A 17,094-nucleotide genomic window follows, 5' to 3' on the forward strand; every position below is an offset into this window, starting at 1 on the left:
GTCACGCTGAGCCTGTGAGTGTGTGTGTGTGTGTCTGCGTCGCGTCGCATCATAAAATCCGCACTTATTACTCCTTTTATGCAACTAAATATGTACACACAAGTAAATAGCCAAGGGGGTGCGAGAGTGTGTGTGTGATTGTTCGCCAGTGTGTGTTTACTTACTTTCGGTTAAGTGGACACTGTCACTGGCTTTCTTCTTGGAGCTAAGTGCACCGGGAAAAATGGGGATCACTTTGAAACAGCGTTTTTTATTTGAATTTATACTTGACTTAGTTGTCTATTTATACTTCAGAATATTATATAGCTTCAATATTATAATATTAAATTGTTTAAAAATAATTATATAGTAAACCATATACTTTAATATTACCTTAATTATTTTTCAGGATCTTTATTAGTTTATTTAATAAGTACTTTTTAATTTAAGCTTTTTACAAAAACCAAATACAAATAACCTTCGAGAATACTACAATCTTTAGCAGTGAGACTGCCCTTCTGCTCTTAACTTTTTCGGCTATTAACAGCCAGCCAACATCCTTCGGGGTCAAGAGTCCGCGTGAGTCCTGTGACTTTGTCTCCGTCTTTCCACACAAGGACTCGTATATTGCCAGAACAAGTGCTGGGAAAATATTTGCGCTGTGTCATTCACTGAGTAAATGCAATTCATTGGACTCATAAATTGCAAATCGCGGTGGAAAATAACAAAAATAATTAACCAAGAAGTGGGATTTAAAGACAATAGCTTTTCATGAAAGATAAGCTTCCAGATAAAAGCTCCACAGCAATTCTTATTCAGCTTTTGCCAAGTGCTAAGTTCCCATACTGAGGTCGTTGTCAAAGAAAACTTGAACTTACTCCGCCGAAAAAGCCAAATGTAGATGGCGCTGCATCATAGACGGTGAACATGGAACTTAGGTAGATTTCTTCATGTGATTATAACGTGGATTATTGGCCAAATTACTTCCTCATTTACCCTCATTATATTTTCCGCATGGCATTTCCACTTCCCTTTTAAGCCCATAACGAAAAACCACTTCTGCAGTTATTACGCTTAATTTGGAAACATTTAATTACCATTAATTATATTTTTGTATAATTACATTTTCTGTTTTATTGTTACATTTATATGCTCATAGTGCATCATATATTATGCTTAGTAAAATCACGCAAATGTTTCATTAAAAATTGATGCCTTCATTTTTGTAACATTGTAAAAAGAACGACGTGCTGTTTAAGGAAGTCGTTATTGTTTTTGCTGTATCCATGGCTATTGTTGCAATTAAATTCGGGCAGTTGATGATTTGGTTGGGTGATATTTTTCTGCTTTTGTCAACTTCCGCATTGCGATTTAATTAAAATTATAAACTCGCTTAGTTGGCATTAAATAACAAATAAAATAAGTTCTACATGCGATTTATAAAAAAGTCAATTTGTTGTTGTTTTTTTAATTCTCTCCACTCTGTCGTTTTTCATCCTCCTGGTGTATACACTTAGCAAAAATACGCATTACAAACTATTAGCAGTGTTGCCCTCAAGCGGGCGGGGGGCGGTAGGTGGAGGAGGACGAGGCGTGGTGTACACATTTAAAAACTAAGAATATCTTTCGCACTCGATTTGAGAGAGGCGGAGCATTAGTGATCCATGCAAAGAGTAAAACATCCATTAATCTCTGGACTTCCCACTTCATCTTAGTATCTAAACTGCCCCTTCTTCCCCCTCTCGTTGTGGTAAACTCTTAGTGGTGAATAGCTCCCGTTTCCGTTTCCGTTGAGCGATGCTCCAGCGCCGTTTCCGTTTCCGGTGCCGTTACCAGCACCGTTTCCGGTTCCGGTATTGCCAAAGTTTTGCGATGCGGATCCAGAAATCAACTCCTCAGAATGCTGCGGCTTGGCGGTGCATCGTGGGGCCAGAATCAGATTGTAGATTCCGAAATAGACCAAAGCCACAACGCAGGCTACAATAGCCAGCCATTGGTAGGTGCAGGACCAGAACTCTAGTCTCGGATCCCACTCATCGCGAGCTAATCCAATCAGAGCACCAAAGCCTTTGCCTGATAGATACATTAAAATAATTGTTTTCTTTATAAAATACAGATTAACTTGGAATATCTTATTCAATACTAACCCAATCCAAAGAAGGACAAAACAGCGATTGCCTGTCCAGTAGCTGTCAGTTTTCTTGGCATGGCATGACGCATATACAGAATGATGGTAATCCAAATCAGACCAATTACAAACGGCTCGATGGTCTCCATGACAATAATCAACCACTTGGTTTGGGCATCACTCAAAGCCGTAAACCTAATGACAAAGATGGCCAAGCCACCGATGAAGATGTTCGAGTGCCCACAGTACTCAATAAACTTGTCCACATTGAAGAACAGAGCCAGGATGAGGATTACGCCAGCATAGCTCACGGCATACACATCGGTGAATGTCCAGGGCAGGTAGCTATGAATGCTGCTCCAGAAGGTGCCAAAAAGAATGGACACCAGTGTCAGCACCAAGATCTCGGGCGTATAGCGACGAATGGCGGACATGGGCACCACCAACATTCCGGTCTTTGTGTGCCACCACCATTCCGGCGGACTCAGTGGCATCTGTTTGGCGCAGAGTAGCACCACAGCACCCACGACAAAGTATACGATGAATATGAGAAGTGCAGCCTGGGCACCATTATAATTGGGCTCCTGCTGGAAGAAGATCTTATCCAGCGGTGAGAGGAAAAACACATAGCCAATGGCGCCCCAAACATACTGGCGGCACACCTCTCCTCTTCCCTCTGAGGTCTCACGAACTGCGATCACGATCGCCGTGTTCAGAAGAGTCAGGGCAGCCATGGGAAAAATGTCTCCAATCAGACGAATGGTCGTATAGATCGCGATAGTATCGTAGATATGGCCGGTGCTCTATTGATAAATAAAAATATATTTCCTTTTTTTATAACTACAAGTTATGCTCACATTCTTGCACTCGCTGTCCGAAAGCACACTCAAATCGTGGTAGGGATTCACCACTTGGCACTCGATCATGGGCTTGCAGCTGTTGTCGTTCTGCATGTAGTGCTTGAACTCCTTCATGTAGTTCACCTGCTCCTCGGGAATCTGGCACTGGAAACCCTCTGTAAAAATATACATAAAATTAAATAAAATCTATAGAAATATTGTGCAATTATCTACACACCAAGTGGATACTGGCACCATCCTTCGTAGTCATCGTAGTGCTCCTCCTGACTGATCGCTGAGCCCATGATGGCATCCATCACCACACTTTTGGTGTCCTCAGTGTAGGCGTGGCAGTGCTTCACCACATCATCGCCGTTCTGGTTCCGCTGCGTTAGGCAGACATGTGGGGGCTGTACATACACCTTGGTGGGGGGTTTCTTCACCTGTCTGATGGACCGATGATGAGGAACCTCGCCACTAATGGCCTCCACACCAGCACTATCCGCCGGATCCGAGCTCTCCAAGTCCCTCCTGGTGCGCAAGCTCTCGGTGACCGCAATACTGCCCTCATCCTCGTAGTCGAACTCCGAACTCTGCTCTGTGGAAGGAGCCACTGTGGGTACACCAGCCAACCAAGCCACATAGAGTGGCTCATAGAGCTTGGGATTCTGGCAACTGTACGTGCAGCCCGTCAGGTTGATTTTGCCCTCCTTCTGTTCCCACCGGCTGCAACTGGAGTTGGAGCCGCAGCGCTCCTGGAACAAGAATCCTCCACTTTCATCGCAGCCAAAACTGACCAGTGGCTCACGGACCACGCCCGGCCGAGTAACTTCCGGCACGGCAAACAGAAAGGCATATATGAGGGCCGAGATCAGCAGACAGACAGCAGTTAGCACTCGTAGTGTCCTTCCAAAAGTGTTCGGATTCTTGGCAGCCAATCGATCAGCCAAGGGACCAACGATCAATGGACCCAAAATGGAGACGAATGGCGCCCAAATGGTAACGGTTCGGTATTCCGCGAAGCTTAGTCCCAGCAACAGCGGCTTGGTGGCATGCAGAACATGCAAAGCTGTGAGACCTGTAGTTTCAAATCAATATTTGTTACAACAACTTATACAATTTGAAACTGCCGTTTATTGCTTATTACAGTACTCACCGGTTATGACGAAGTACACAACAAACTTGAGCGAGACCAACGTCCTGTTGACACGCGGCATGCGATCCGCAATGAAACCCATTTCCTCGATTTCGGTTACTACAAACTATCTATATAAAATCTCACTTATTCGGCCACCTTTCGTGGCTTTCGTTCTCCCTGGTCGATTTCCTCTTCGTTTCGTTGGGACTCAGTTGCTCATGGGTTCTGGAAAAAAAGTAACAAAGTTAATACACATTTTTACAATCAGAGAAGACAACAAAATATGTAGAGACATTGAAACGCTAGAACCACACGCAACCACAAAAGTCACACACACGCAGACACCGCTGAGTAAATAACACCAAGTGTAACCACATAAACAATAAGATATCGGAGGCTGGAAAAACTATTTATGCACCCGGTGGAATATCACATGTTTTCCCATGGAGATGGTGCTCTGCCCAATTGTGGGCATATCAAAAACCAATCAAGCCATTTGATGCCACCCATCATCGATGGTAATCGGTGGGCAAACACAACATGTTGAAAATCGTTCGCAAAGCTCCCCGTTACAAATATAAATATAAATATATACGTGTCACAATGGGGTGTCGAAAATAAACAAGTGTCAATAGGCAATAGGCCACTACTGTCTCTCGACATTCATAACACACATACGCACCATCGCACAGCAGCAACATAACTAAAATAAACGAGTACGAGTAATTGAACACATCGACAATGGCAAAACAGTAATGAAATATATATTGTGCCTGCCCTAGACATAAATTTAAATTAACTGTCAACGAAATTGCCATTGGCACATGGCTTTAATCATCAGCAAACTATTTGCTTGAGATTATGATACGTGGAGAGGCTGCTGATAAATGTAAACAGATGCAGTCAATGATATAGAACTCCAGAAATGCCTTGGATGTTTTACTTAAATTTTAGATGCCTTAGGCTCTGATAAAAAAAATATCTTTCTTTTTTACATATATAAAGTGGAAGTAGTATTTTCGAAATATTGCACTATGCGCATTTTTAGATCGCAATTGTGCCATTTTACTGACCCCTTCTGTATGCTTAATGCATCCACTAGACAGTGCGTTAAACCCCCTTGACAAGTAAATTGCTTGATAATACCTAAAACGCATGTGTCGAGCCAGACGCAAGAAGCCCACTCTTTCAGCGTCTGCATTGCAATTTGCAAGATGATACTTATGAAGTGAGCTCTGTTCCTCAACATTGACAATGGGACTCTGGAAAAGGAAAAGAAAAGGAAAGTGCCAGACGTACGTCGTCATAATTTTCCAATGCGCAGCTCGCAAAGCGCCGAGAACTTGGATGGCAAGAAACAAGATTTAAGTAGTTTGTGGCAAAACCGGTTGTTTGGCTTGTCGTCTAGGCAAATTACATCACCTCGAGCAAAATAAGCGAAGCATTTGAGTGACTCTGCGTGAGATCTACGCCCCCCAAAAGATACAAATCCACAATTACCCAACCCAAGCGGAAGAAGGTCGAGCAGATGGGCAGATCAATCTACCATCTGCAAAATCTCACAGAAACCACCAGCTAATTGAACACATCACATGGACTCCAAGGTCTGATTTACATACAGTTTATAGACTTTTAAGCTTTTAATGCCACAACCACAGCCGCTGGGGTCAATCAATAATGTAAAATACGATAGCCTTGCCAAAGGTCAAACCGAATGCAAACAAATTGATAAGTAAACACAATGTTTAGCCAACAAACCAATGACTCATTTGGAAACACTCTATCATCTTTCAAAAATAGATGAACTCAAATCTGTGTGTTATCAGTTTTTATGACAGCAACAAATTGGCTTAACAAGAAATAATATTGTAAATATTACCGGCTTATCTCAGCATCAGCATTGAATTTAACCGGAGGTACAAAAAAAAAAGGTCAACTCGCTAAACAAAAGCCAGCAAACTAGCAACGCATGACGTAAGCCAAATAGTAACGAAAACAATACAAACTGTCGCTGGGTTTGAGACCAAAATTCAAATTAGTAAGCCAACGAACAGCAGCAAATATACAAACAAAAAAAAATCGTAGCTTCAGTTTCAACTTAATGACAAAACGCCCCGCACGCACACACCCAAAATTGAAAGCAAAGAGAAGAAAATCGAAAACCAAAACCCCCCCAAAAACAAAATCATCCACATAGGAGCTCCACCACCTGGACTACTAGTGATTGCTCCACATGGGCACTACGTATGACATAGTGCGCTTATTTATGACCTTTGGTAAACTTTGCCCGGCGCTAGCCCAGAAATTCGAAAAAAAAGGTAAACAGAAACAAAAACAAAAATGGGCGGCATTTTCCATTGCATGTTTGTATAGTTGGAGATTGGAGCAAGAGGTGCCAGTACAAGGAACCTATCCAGTGAGCTCACTTCCATGGGCATTTGACAATTAACCGGACTGTATATAGCACGGTGCACATATGTATTCATGTCTGTACAGGCGACAAACATCGGTATACCATTTCAACACATCTCTTGACTTTTATGCTTCCAAAATAAATCATAATCGTAGGCTTCCATAAATCCATTTTAGTATCTTGCGTACTGAAAGCAACGCCCATTTCATTTTCACGGAATGATCATCTCACGTTTGCACAAACTTTTATGTTTTTAAATATTTCAAAAATGTTGAATTTTTTAAAAATTGTACATATGTTAAAAAAATTATAAAAAATACTACAATAATTGCAATTAGAAAGTTATGGTAATTGAAATGATATACATTTGTATGATTTAACTTTAACTTTAGTTAAGATAAAATCGCGGTTTAAATTATGAGCTGTTGCACTTCACGCTCAGGAGCATAATATTTTACCCAAATTTTTTTAAAACCCCCCAGTCTGGTTACCTAATCGACGGCTTTGCCGCCTGAGCAAATTATCCGAGTTTTCTTTTCGGTTTTCGCCACACGGCCGCTTGCAACTTTTCCGCTTGGGTGGCGGTGGCGCCTCTGACTTTTGTTTTTCAGCTGCCAAATGAAAGCCAACTGTGAGAACTCTGCGTGCAGTTGATTTATTTTGTACCTTTTGTTGATGGCGTCGCCAGTGGTTCAGTGGTTCGGTAATTATGTACGAATGTGCGAGTATGTAGGCCTTCGAAAATAGAAATTTAATTACAAGGCACAACAAACAGCATGACCCTCTAATAATGTCGCTGCTGTTTTTTTTATCAGTTGTCAAGTAAATCACTCTGTAAATGTCAATTAGTGATAAGGCCAAAGTCAGCGGCCAACGAAAAATCAAAAGACAATGAGGTAATATATTTGCACTGCCTTATGCAAATTGGTTTGGTGGCTTGTTGGTTTGCAGTCGCTTATTTGTTTGTTATTTTCGCATTGTTTGCCCAACGATTTTTAACACCTCAACGGACAGCTGGCCACTTAGGTTTTCGCGCTGTCCAATATGTTTTCTTGAGTGCAATATTTGGCCACAGAGTTGCGCCTATACATTGCATATCTCAGCAGACATTGTGGGTCAATTGGTTTTTATATAGATTTTGTCTTTTTCTTTTTTTTTGGATTTTTGTGTTCAGACAGCGCGCCGCCCGCTTAATTATGCGTAACACGACTACAGAAAATGGGAAAACTAGAAAAGCCGCAACAAAGGCCGCTTGCATTTAGTTAAATTTATGAATGGCTGCATGGGCACTGTGCCGGCTTTAATTAACATTTAAAATGCATAAATTGTGCGACCATTCGAACTGTGTCAACAATTTGGCTCCGAACATGGGCGGCGAGAGCTTACGTGTGGGCTGACCACTATTGCCACGGCAAGTGCAACGTCATTGAAGGTCTAGACTATCGAAAAGGTCCAAATGAAAGTATGTAAAATTTATTGGCCATCTTTCATAGGCTTTCGCTGGACTTATGCCAGATTTTTCGGACAGTCAATGCACTTCAAATGCCCTGAATCACCACTAAACGCTACATTAACGTTTTCTCCCGCTTTCAATTCGCTTTCAATAGAACGTTTAGTTCAATTGTGTATCGTTTGGTAGATTTGCACATTTACAGGCACTCGCCTTTTGACATTTAGCCAGCATAAATTTCCCAATACGCAAATCAGTTTCGGTAGCCAGTTTAAGTCGCCACTCACACATATCTATCGATTTTCAACGCTATTTTGATTTGGCATTTTTCTTTGATTTCCTCGTTTTATTGTGCATTTAATTGGGTCTCTTCCATTTGTTTACATTGCAGTCACGTAGCGAGGTTCTGGTTCATTTTCTGTGTTACTATTGCAACGCAACGACCTACACTCGTAGACCCACACATTCGGGAATCTATAGTTGAATGAACGTACGCCTAATCAATTGGGTAAGTTATAGTGCATGGAGTATGGAGTGACTTATTGATGAATGCGACGGGGAGTTTTTGAGGTGAGGCTACATCACATCTACACACGCCTGCGGGCCAAACCTTGGTGATAGTTTATTAGGCACACTTCCGTTAGGGCATTCGCTTAATGATATTGTGCAATAATTCATTGTTTTCGTGTGAGGTCTATGTGAATGCGAGATTTGCATTGGCATTGCCATTCCCCAGTAAGCCGTGCTTTATGATTATGGAAATGCGGTAAAGACATTTTCCTGACTCACAATCGTGTGTTGACAGCTTGTCTGGAATGCTGCCAGTTCGGATGGGCTTTAACTTTTACACGGGATAACAAAAGGCATTAAAAATAGAAAACAACATATACTTAATATTATTATTCTTAAAAAGATCAAAATGATCAAAGAAATTAGCTCATTTAAACCTGATTTTTCCGCTGTTACACATATATATTTAAGCAAATAAGAAACACTCTAAATATGTTATTTAGATACAAATTAAAAGCGCTTGTAGTGCAGTGTTTAGCTGCATTTCAATGCATAGATACATCAAACCTATTTATAGGCATTCCACCCACTTGTCTTTGAGGAAATTACAATTACAATCTACTTAGCATCTCTCAACCGCCTGAAATGCACTTAAAAACGCATTTCCATTAACGAAATAACAAGGCTCCCCTGAGGAGCCATTTGGATACTCGGCCACGCCCCTTAACAGAGTGATACACGCAATCTAGACTATACATTCCCATTCGATGCCTTTTCCTAGGTGCACCTCATGTATATGCTGTATATGCTGGCTCGTGCTCGCCGTCGACTAATTAATTAAGCTATGGAAATTGGGTCAACACACAGGCAAGTGCATGGGGAGCGACGAATGGGTGGGCATAGTGACCCGACCCTCCAAGATCTTCATGTTTTCCGGAAAATTCGTATTATTTCGTAGAGGCCAAACCAGAATTTATGCGCAAATGTAAAGCCAGTGGAGCCCATGATTGAGCAATTTATAGAGCAGCCACACGCAAGTCACAATTCCCCGGGGCCAACGGGGGGAAAAAAAACTAGACAAGTTCCAAAATTGTGGCGGGGAGCGGAGGTTAAGCTACATATGCAGATGAACAAATCCAGTGGAGAAATAATTTCCACATAGTTTATGGCGAAAATACTCTCAATTAGTGCGAGACACAAAAATAGAAAATCTTTCTTTGCTCGGCGGTCAGAAAAAAACAAAACGAAATTCATAAATATTTCAGCCTAGCATGAATTTATTGTTGTTTATATTTGTATTTAGCATCTAGTTTCAATATGGACCACAAACCTCAATTTTATCGCAAAAATAAGCAAACACAACAGATGATGGCAGCAATGCAACTGAATTCGGATAAAAATTTCATCAATATCAAATATCTTGCAGGATTTCCCACAATTGTTTTATTCAAAAATTTCAAATTTGTAGTTATTATAAGCAAGATAAAAATACAAACATCAAAGTCTCCCGCTTCCAGACATTTTTATTGTTTATTTTTAGGCCACACAATGTGCAGGGAATCCTTGGCACATGTACATTCTCAGGTAAACCAATTTGAAAATCAATTTCTTGTTTGTAGTTTTCTTGTTTCCTAGTGATCGCTGGAGGCCAGCCAGCACTTGAATGCAAATGGGCCGGCCGGCAGCAGCTTGCAACTTGTTGCCTTCCCATTCATTTTTGTTTACAGCACTTGTTTCTTGACTGATTTCCCCCGTCGACGCAGTCAGCTGTCGGCCAAGTTGGTCAGCAAATGTGGGTGGTTAGATATCCGTCCATGCAAAAAAGAAATGCTCATTTAATTCTGCGCCAAGTGGCGGTGAAGCAAGCCCCATTAAACTGTCCAAAACTTTTGTCAGCTTCAATTTGTAGGTGTCGTGACCCCAGAGACGTTGAAATAAAATGATCTCGCGTCTACGTTTCTCTAGAGATATTTGGAGCAATGGCTCGATGACATCATCTGCTTGTTTTGACGCAATATTTTTCGGTGCGATCTATATTTAAAAAACTTTTTAGCACTCGCAACGCGGAATAGGAAAGCGAGAGGGGACGACATCTTAAAGCTATATTTGATTCACACATCAGAGGTTATGCTGCATTAATTTACTTATCAAACAGAACGTGCGAGCCTAGGGCTTTAAAAGCTATAACAAAAGAAAATATATTCGCTGCTCTATAATACCGCAAAAAAAACAGAGTGACAAATATATACCTCATTGAACATTTTCTATTTTTCAAATCAATTATTCACTAAAGAAAAGCCCAATGAAACCATAATAAATGAGATCATACCAAAAAGTGTTCATAACTTGACTGGGGGCCATGGAGGAGCTGCATGCCTTTCAGATTTTCTAAATCAATTTTCCACTATTAGGCCGCCACAAATTATGATATCATGCCCCATAGATTGCTGACTCAATGTATGAGATATTTGCATTTAACCTTGTGATTTCCTATGCATTTGGAACGCGCCAGTGCAGCGTGAAAATATTTCTGCCTGCTACCTCTGTTTCTGTTTCACACATTCGAACCTTTTTGAAATAGTTTTGCAAGTTTTTTCCATTGCGACACGGAATTTGAGCTTAATTGAATTGTAATTGCAGTGGCATCAGTTTGGCTATCAATTAATTATTTAGCGCGCCAATTGCCGTTATCCGAAATGAGAATTAAAGCGACGGCGCCGACAATTGAGACATCAGTTGCGCAGTCGCAATGTGGGGCCACCAAAAACGTATGTTAACCTGCGAGTTTACCAATTTTGGAGCTGGGTTCCAAAGTCAGGGGAGCGCGACCCAGAGTCGTGTCGGGGATCTTTGTCCAACCAAGTCACGCATTGCAGACATTTCCTCAAAACTTGATTTCCAATTCAATGGCAGCAAATGCGATTCTGGAAACCGGCCCCCAAATGCGCCAGCCAGAGGTCCGCAAAAGGAGATACATAGATACATTTGTAGCTACAAGTTGGCTTTGACGTTGGCCTGTCTGTCATTCAAGCGGCAGATACTCAGATACTCTGATACTCGTAAACAGGAAAACATTTCCTCGAATGCAGCATTAACTTGAGCATGTTCTCGATTGGTTCACAACCTTTCCTTTGTCTGTCCCTCGACAACTGAACACCAGAAAAAAAGAAATACAAAAGACAAATCCCTTTTTATGTGGCGTGGGCAGTTTTCGACTTGCTTGACAATGGCGCCGTCTGACATTGAAATTCGCTGGCATTTAACTGCCTTACTTAGTAGAGTAATGTTTGCTGGGCCAAAATCTCTGTCTTGGTCGCCAAAAATCAAAACAGAGCCAACAAAAGTTTGCCCTAGTTTCGTTGGGCCGCCAAAATAGTGGTGCGTCATAAATAAAAACAAAACGAACGGCACAGCACAGCTACTGTAAATGCTTGGGGGTCCATGACAGTTGCCGAAATAGCCTGAAAGTGTCTTGCTCTCTGCGAATGTACAAATATATATATATATCTTTAGGTATATATCTTTAAGACAGCCTGAAGGAGGCGTCGACGTCTCTGAGTCATCCGGAACTTGCAAAGCTGTGACACACATAAAGAAAAATGTTTGGGCACTATATAAATTTACAAGACAAACTAAATACAGTGAAAGCTAGATGCACAGACAAGTGGGAAAAGGTGTACAAATATGGCCAAGAACTAAACATGATGAGATTCCCCTCATCTTATAATTTTCCCATATTTTCAATACATTTACTCAAAGAAGGGGAAACTATTTCAAGGCCAGTAAAGAAGTTGTATTTATTTGTTCCAGTTCTGTGACATAAGGCCCTGTAAATAAACCAACTTCTCCAACATAAACAATTAACCATCCAAAGCAAACAATCGAAATTTAAATGTTTACTTCCTCTCTTCTCCTTTAATTTTCATTCATTTTTATTTATTCTCTCGAGATTATTTTGGTCACCATGGAATCGTTTATTTGCACACATGTCTTTTATATATAAAAACATAACCCACTGAAAGTCTCCTCACCAGATGTGCGAATGGATAAGCTCAAAATGTCGACAGTACAACCCACAACATACGAGTATACTCGAATACACATGTGTAATTTGAAATTCTGGAAAAATCAGCACAGAATGAGTTTAGCTAACATAATTTCGATACGAGGGCAAATTAGCCGACTGGCCAGCGGAGAGATCTTTGAAAAAGATCATGATGAGGTTATCGCTGATGACGGCAAAATGATGTCATATGCGGCGGACACACTCGAATGCCTTATATCTAAAGCTTGTTTCGGGTTTTGTGTTTCAAATTAAACCCATACCAATAAATGTAGGTACCGCCTATATGTATTTATACAATATATATAGTTTATTTCGAGCTCCCCTGGCCCATTAATGGGCTTTTTGTGTTGGTATATAGCTCCATTGTTTGCCATTAGAATGTCTTGTCTGCCGGTTTTAAGCCCCAAAGTTGTTTGTCGGGTTTTTTTCTCTGCGAAGATCGACTGCGTTGCTTTCTGCAAAATTCAAGTTCAAGCCAAAAGCGATGCGGGTGTATGTTTTCGTTGTTTCTTTTGTATATATCGAGAACAACAGTAGCTCACACGCAAAAGAGCGTCAACACAATATATTGGCAAGGTGGAGATATCTTGAAGTTTCTACGATTTCTTAGGGTGGTTGTCTAACCTTTTCTAAGGGTGGTTCCCGGCACATTCCACCTTTTCGGGGTGGTTTCCTCTTGCCTCCTCTAACGACGCTTCTTGGCCCCCTTTTGGCGTAGATTTCATTTTTGGCTTGATTGACGACAACGCCTGGCGTGTTTTAATGCCTATTTCCTACTTTTATTGCAACGGGGTGGTTGTTATTATTTACGTTTTGCCTACCGGCATTTGTTCCACCCCATCGGTATTTTTTTACGAAATCCCACACGCATAACTTTGCTACTTTTGGGCTACTTTAGGGTAACTTAGGGTGATGATAAATTGCTCAATTTATTGATAGATCATGAAATATATCCAAAGATCTGGGTCAAAGATGTGAGCAAAAGTTCTGGGATTTACATACATTATTATTTAATTCTTTGAATAACTTGACTGACGCATGATTCTGAAATTTGATATGCTACTTTCATACTGTACTTTATGCAATTTTCACTGATCAACTTGGTATTTATTTTTAAATTACTCAAATTACAGTAAGAGAAAAAATATTTAATAACCAAACTACGCAAGTTAATTAAATTAAAGACTAAATTAGGTAATTGCTTTTTTAAGACCATTTAGGGAATACCCTCCCACTGACTTGGTCGCTGAACTCATAAACCTATTTAGCAACTATTAGGTCATTCGCCTAAAAAGGAAAACACAAAAGGGGCCCGTCTGCCACTGGAAACTTCATAAATGGGCTGAAAAAAAAAAGTGCAATTGCGGCTCGCTAAAAAGGAAACGCAACAGATGCAACATGGTAAGTGGAAACGATGCCGACGTCATGGGTGCAAAATAAAAATGTCAATAAAAATTACGGCAAATTGCTTGATACCCCACCGCACCCAACCCTCCATTACATGGACATTAGGGGGCGGCAAGTGGTCACACGCAGAGTCCTTTGTGGGCCCTTTTATTGTATAGTAGTTGCCAAGGTTACTATTCTATCCCATTCCACTACTAGAGTCCTGGCGTCAATTGAGCGCCTGACTGATTAAATTACCCGAGCGCACAGTGTGGGCAACGAACAAAAGGACAATGGAGTGGGGGATTGCATAGTGCATTAAGCAATTGTCCTTTTTATATGTGCCACATATATATGCCATGGCCATGTCGCCAGGCAGTCTCAGCGTCAGTGAGTCGCCGCTAAAATTGCACTTTTCAATGCGTAAACGAAAGAAGTTTGTCCCTACAATTTCATCGATTTTCTCTACTCCAAACTGATGATTTCATTCGCAGACCGAAACAAGCGGAAATCACGAGAATCCTTCGAGGCAAATGCAACATGTGACCGAGGGTAAACGAAGTCCTTGCTGGAAGTCGAACGAAGTCGTCATCCATTTGTGGTTTAGTAAGTCACATCATTTTCGCTTTTAATATCTTTTGGCTGCCTACGGTGACCGCAGAAGCCGCCAAACAAGATGACATCACAATTTTGTGAGTGGGTTTGATTGTGTGTCAGTGTGTTTTCTGTGCGAAATGATTGATGAGTAAGCTTTGGAGAAGGTTTTACCGAGGACATGGGCAGGATTATCCGTAATGTTGTTAATAATTAAATAAAGAATGTTAAACCTTAAAAATAAGCTGCAGATTTTACTTAAAAATACATTTTATAAAACTGCCAGCAAAGAATTTTTGTTATAAAAATAAAAAAATAATTTATAAGTTATAGTTTTTATAAAACTAGTTTAAAAAGTTAAGTTTTTATAAAACCAGTTTACAAAGTTCCTGTAACGTTTTCCGTCCAAAAGACCATTTTCCAATTTAAATAATAATTTTAAAAAATAATAATTAAACAATAATTTAAATGCAAATTCACTTTTAATTGCCGGCAATTCCATAGCCAAATGCATATGGAATATATAATAACTTTTATTCTATTTGCTTGTCCGCCATAAACGTTAGCCGAAAATGGGTTAATAATGTTTCCGTTCTTATGGCAATTGCTTAGGCTAATTATTCAGTCAATGACCAATTCGTAGCTTCTTGTTTGTTATGAACCTATAATTATTTGCTATTTATTCTCCATTAACCAAAAGCACACACTGCCAGTCGCACAAGTAGAGTAACACCAAAAGCACTTGTCGTCGGGGAATATACGAAATCGCATTTGATTGTATTTTTATTTCGCTTTCCTTCTTCTTATTTTCAAATTAAATGAAAATATTTCAAATTCAACACTGAAGAAGCACAAGAATAACTGGCGACACTGCCAAGCTAAACGCGCAGCGATTTCTAAAAACGAGCCGTGACTACGAAAATAAGTTTTTCGAAAAAATCAAAGAAGCAGAAGGAAACAACACTATTATATTATGTGTAAGTAGCTAATAGATGAAAACACACCGAAAGGCGCGCGTCGCGCGGTTGTCTCAAATAAAAACTACTTTGTTTTTATTTGATATGTATTTTTTGTATTTTGGCGGCAGCTGCCAGAATTCAAAGAAGCTCCCGGCGTGGGTGAGAACTCGAGGTACGGTTTCGATATATTTTCCCAACTGGTAATCCGCGTGCGCGTCCAAACGCCTCGCCGTTCGAAAGAAAACTAAACGGGCGACAGCGACAAAAACCGGAAAACATTCAGAGCCAGCTGTTTCGGCAACCCTACCCAATTTCCCCGTACGCGGGGACGCGACTGTGACTTAAGAGGCGCTGCGAAAATAGCGTTGCATACTTTTCAGCGGCCGGCGTCTACGATTACCCCTATATTTGTGTTACGATTTCTGTTTTGGCTCTTGCCAAGATTTTTCCGTCTAACAAAATGCTTTCCGCTTGTTTTTTCGGCCGTCTGGAATTTTCAACCCTTAGGGCGGTTCACACTCGCACGGAAACACCCCCGCAATGGGAAATCCTCGGCGGCACAATGCGAATAGACACACGTGCATTGTGACTGAGGGTGTTTCTGGCTCAGTCTGGCTCAGCTCATATGCATATGGGACATGGCTACAGACCATTTCCTTAATGAACTAGAAAATATTGACCTAATATGCATAACTAAAAGGTCCTTAATTCGTTGTCAACATGGGGCGGAAACGCTAAATAAATAAATATATTATGTTTATGATTGCTTGCTGGTGGATTTTAATTGACTTTCACGGTCTGCTAAAACAATAGTTATTTGATATTTAATTTTATTTACTTGAAGTTTTTCCTAAACCAAGTCTGTTGGGAACTTGGGTTTTGCTTACAACTTCTGACTTTATAACTTATGATTTAATCAATTTAAGTCCTGAATCTGCCTTCATTAATGCCTTATAATTATAATTTGTATAATTTTTTACTTCTCAAATCTACAGGATTATAAATTAAGTGGTACCTGTGTGTTCATAATCTTTACTTCCCTGAACTAACCTCCCCAAACGCTTAATACTTTATTGCTAGGCCAGGTGCAATTAATTTGAATAACCAAACAAACTTTAACTGCCTGTCATAACAGCTGCAATTAAAGGGACTTTTCAATAGTAGAAGTAGCATAACCACACATCCAAAAGCAGTTGTCACTGCTGCTTTGCCCAGCCCCAGAGTGCCAATTAAATTTAATTTAAGGCGACATTTGCCGTTCGCCGCTCGCAGTTGCATTTGTCTTGGCCCACAAGAACGATGATGATCATGGTGGTATTCTCCCTCGGCGCGATCCTAAAAAGCCGCAGATATAGCGATCGGATGTGGCACATCGATGGGGCTATTTTCGATGGTAGCGATTAGCCTATTGGCCGAGTGAGCAACTTTTAACTTTAACCCTTTGCAGGGCGCGTGTCTGGGAATTGGGGATCGGAATGGGATTGGAATTGGATTTGGAATTGGAATAGCTCCGCTCCGCTCTGCTCCTCGTACTGTCTATTTTTGGTTGATGCTCGCTCGTACACTCGCGAAAAGCTATAGACATCGGGTCGATCGGAAGATCCCCGATCTACACTTACACTCCGGCGTAGC

General features: G+C 40.7%; 1 protein-coding gene across 1 annotated transcript; it reads right to left on the reverse strand.

Annotated features, from left to right (window-relative positions):
* Positions 1-1,044: 1,044 nt before the first annotated feature.
* On the reverse strand, positions 1,045-15,695 carry LOC120448355. The gene is made up of 6 exons (XM_039630322.1): positions 15,508-15,695; positions 4,103-4,309; positions 3,185-4,024; positions 2,965-3,122; positions 2,127-2,910; positions 1,045-2,052 (listed from the first exon to the last, which is right to left on the reverse strand). The coding sequence occupies exons 2-6, from the start codon at positions 4,182-4,184 to the stop codon at positions 1,691-1,693; spliced, it is 2,226 nt and encodes a 741-aa protein (XP_039486256.1). The 5' UTR covers positions 4,185-4,309; positions 15,508-15,695; the 3' UTR covers positions 1,045-1,690.
* Between the last annotated feature and the right edge of the window lie 1,399 nt (positions 15,696-17,094).

This window comes from Drosophila santomea, chromosome 3L, assembly GCF_016746245.2.
Source record: "Drosophila santomea strain STO CAGO 1482 chromosome 3L, Prin_Dsan_1.1, whole genome shotgun sequence".
Classification (NCBI taxonomy): domain Eukaryota; kingdom Metazoa; phylum Arthropoda; class Insecta; order Diptera; family Drosophilidae; genus Drosophila; species Drosophila santomea.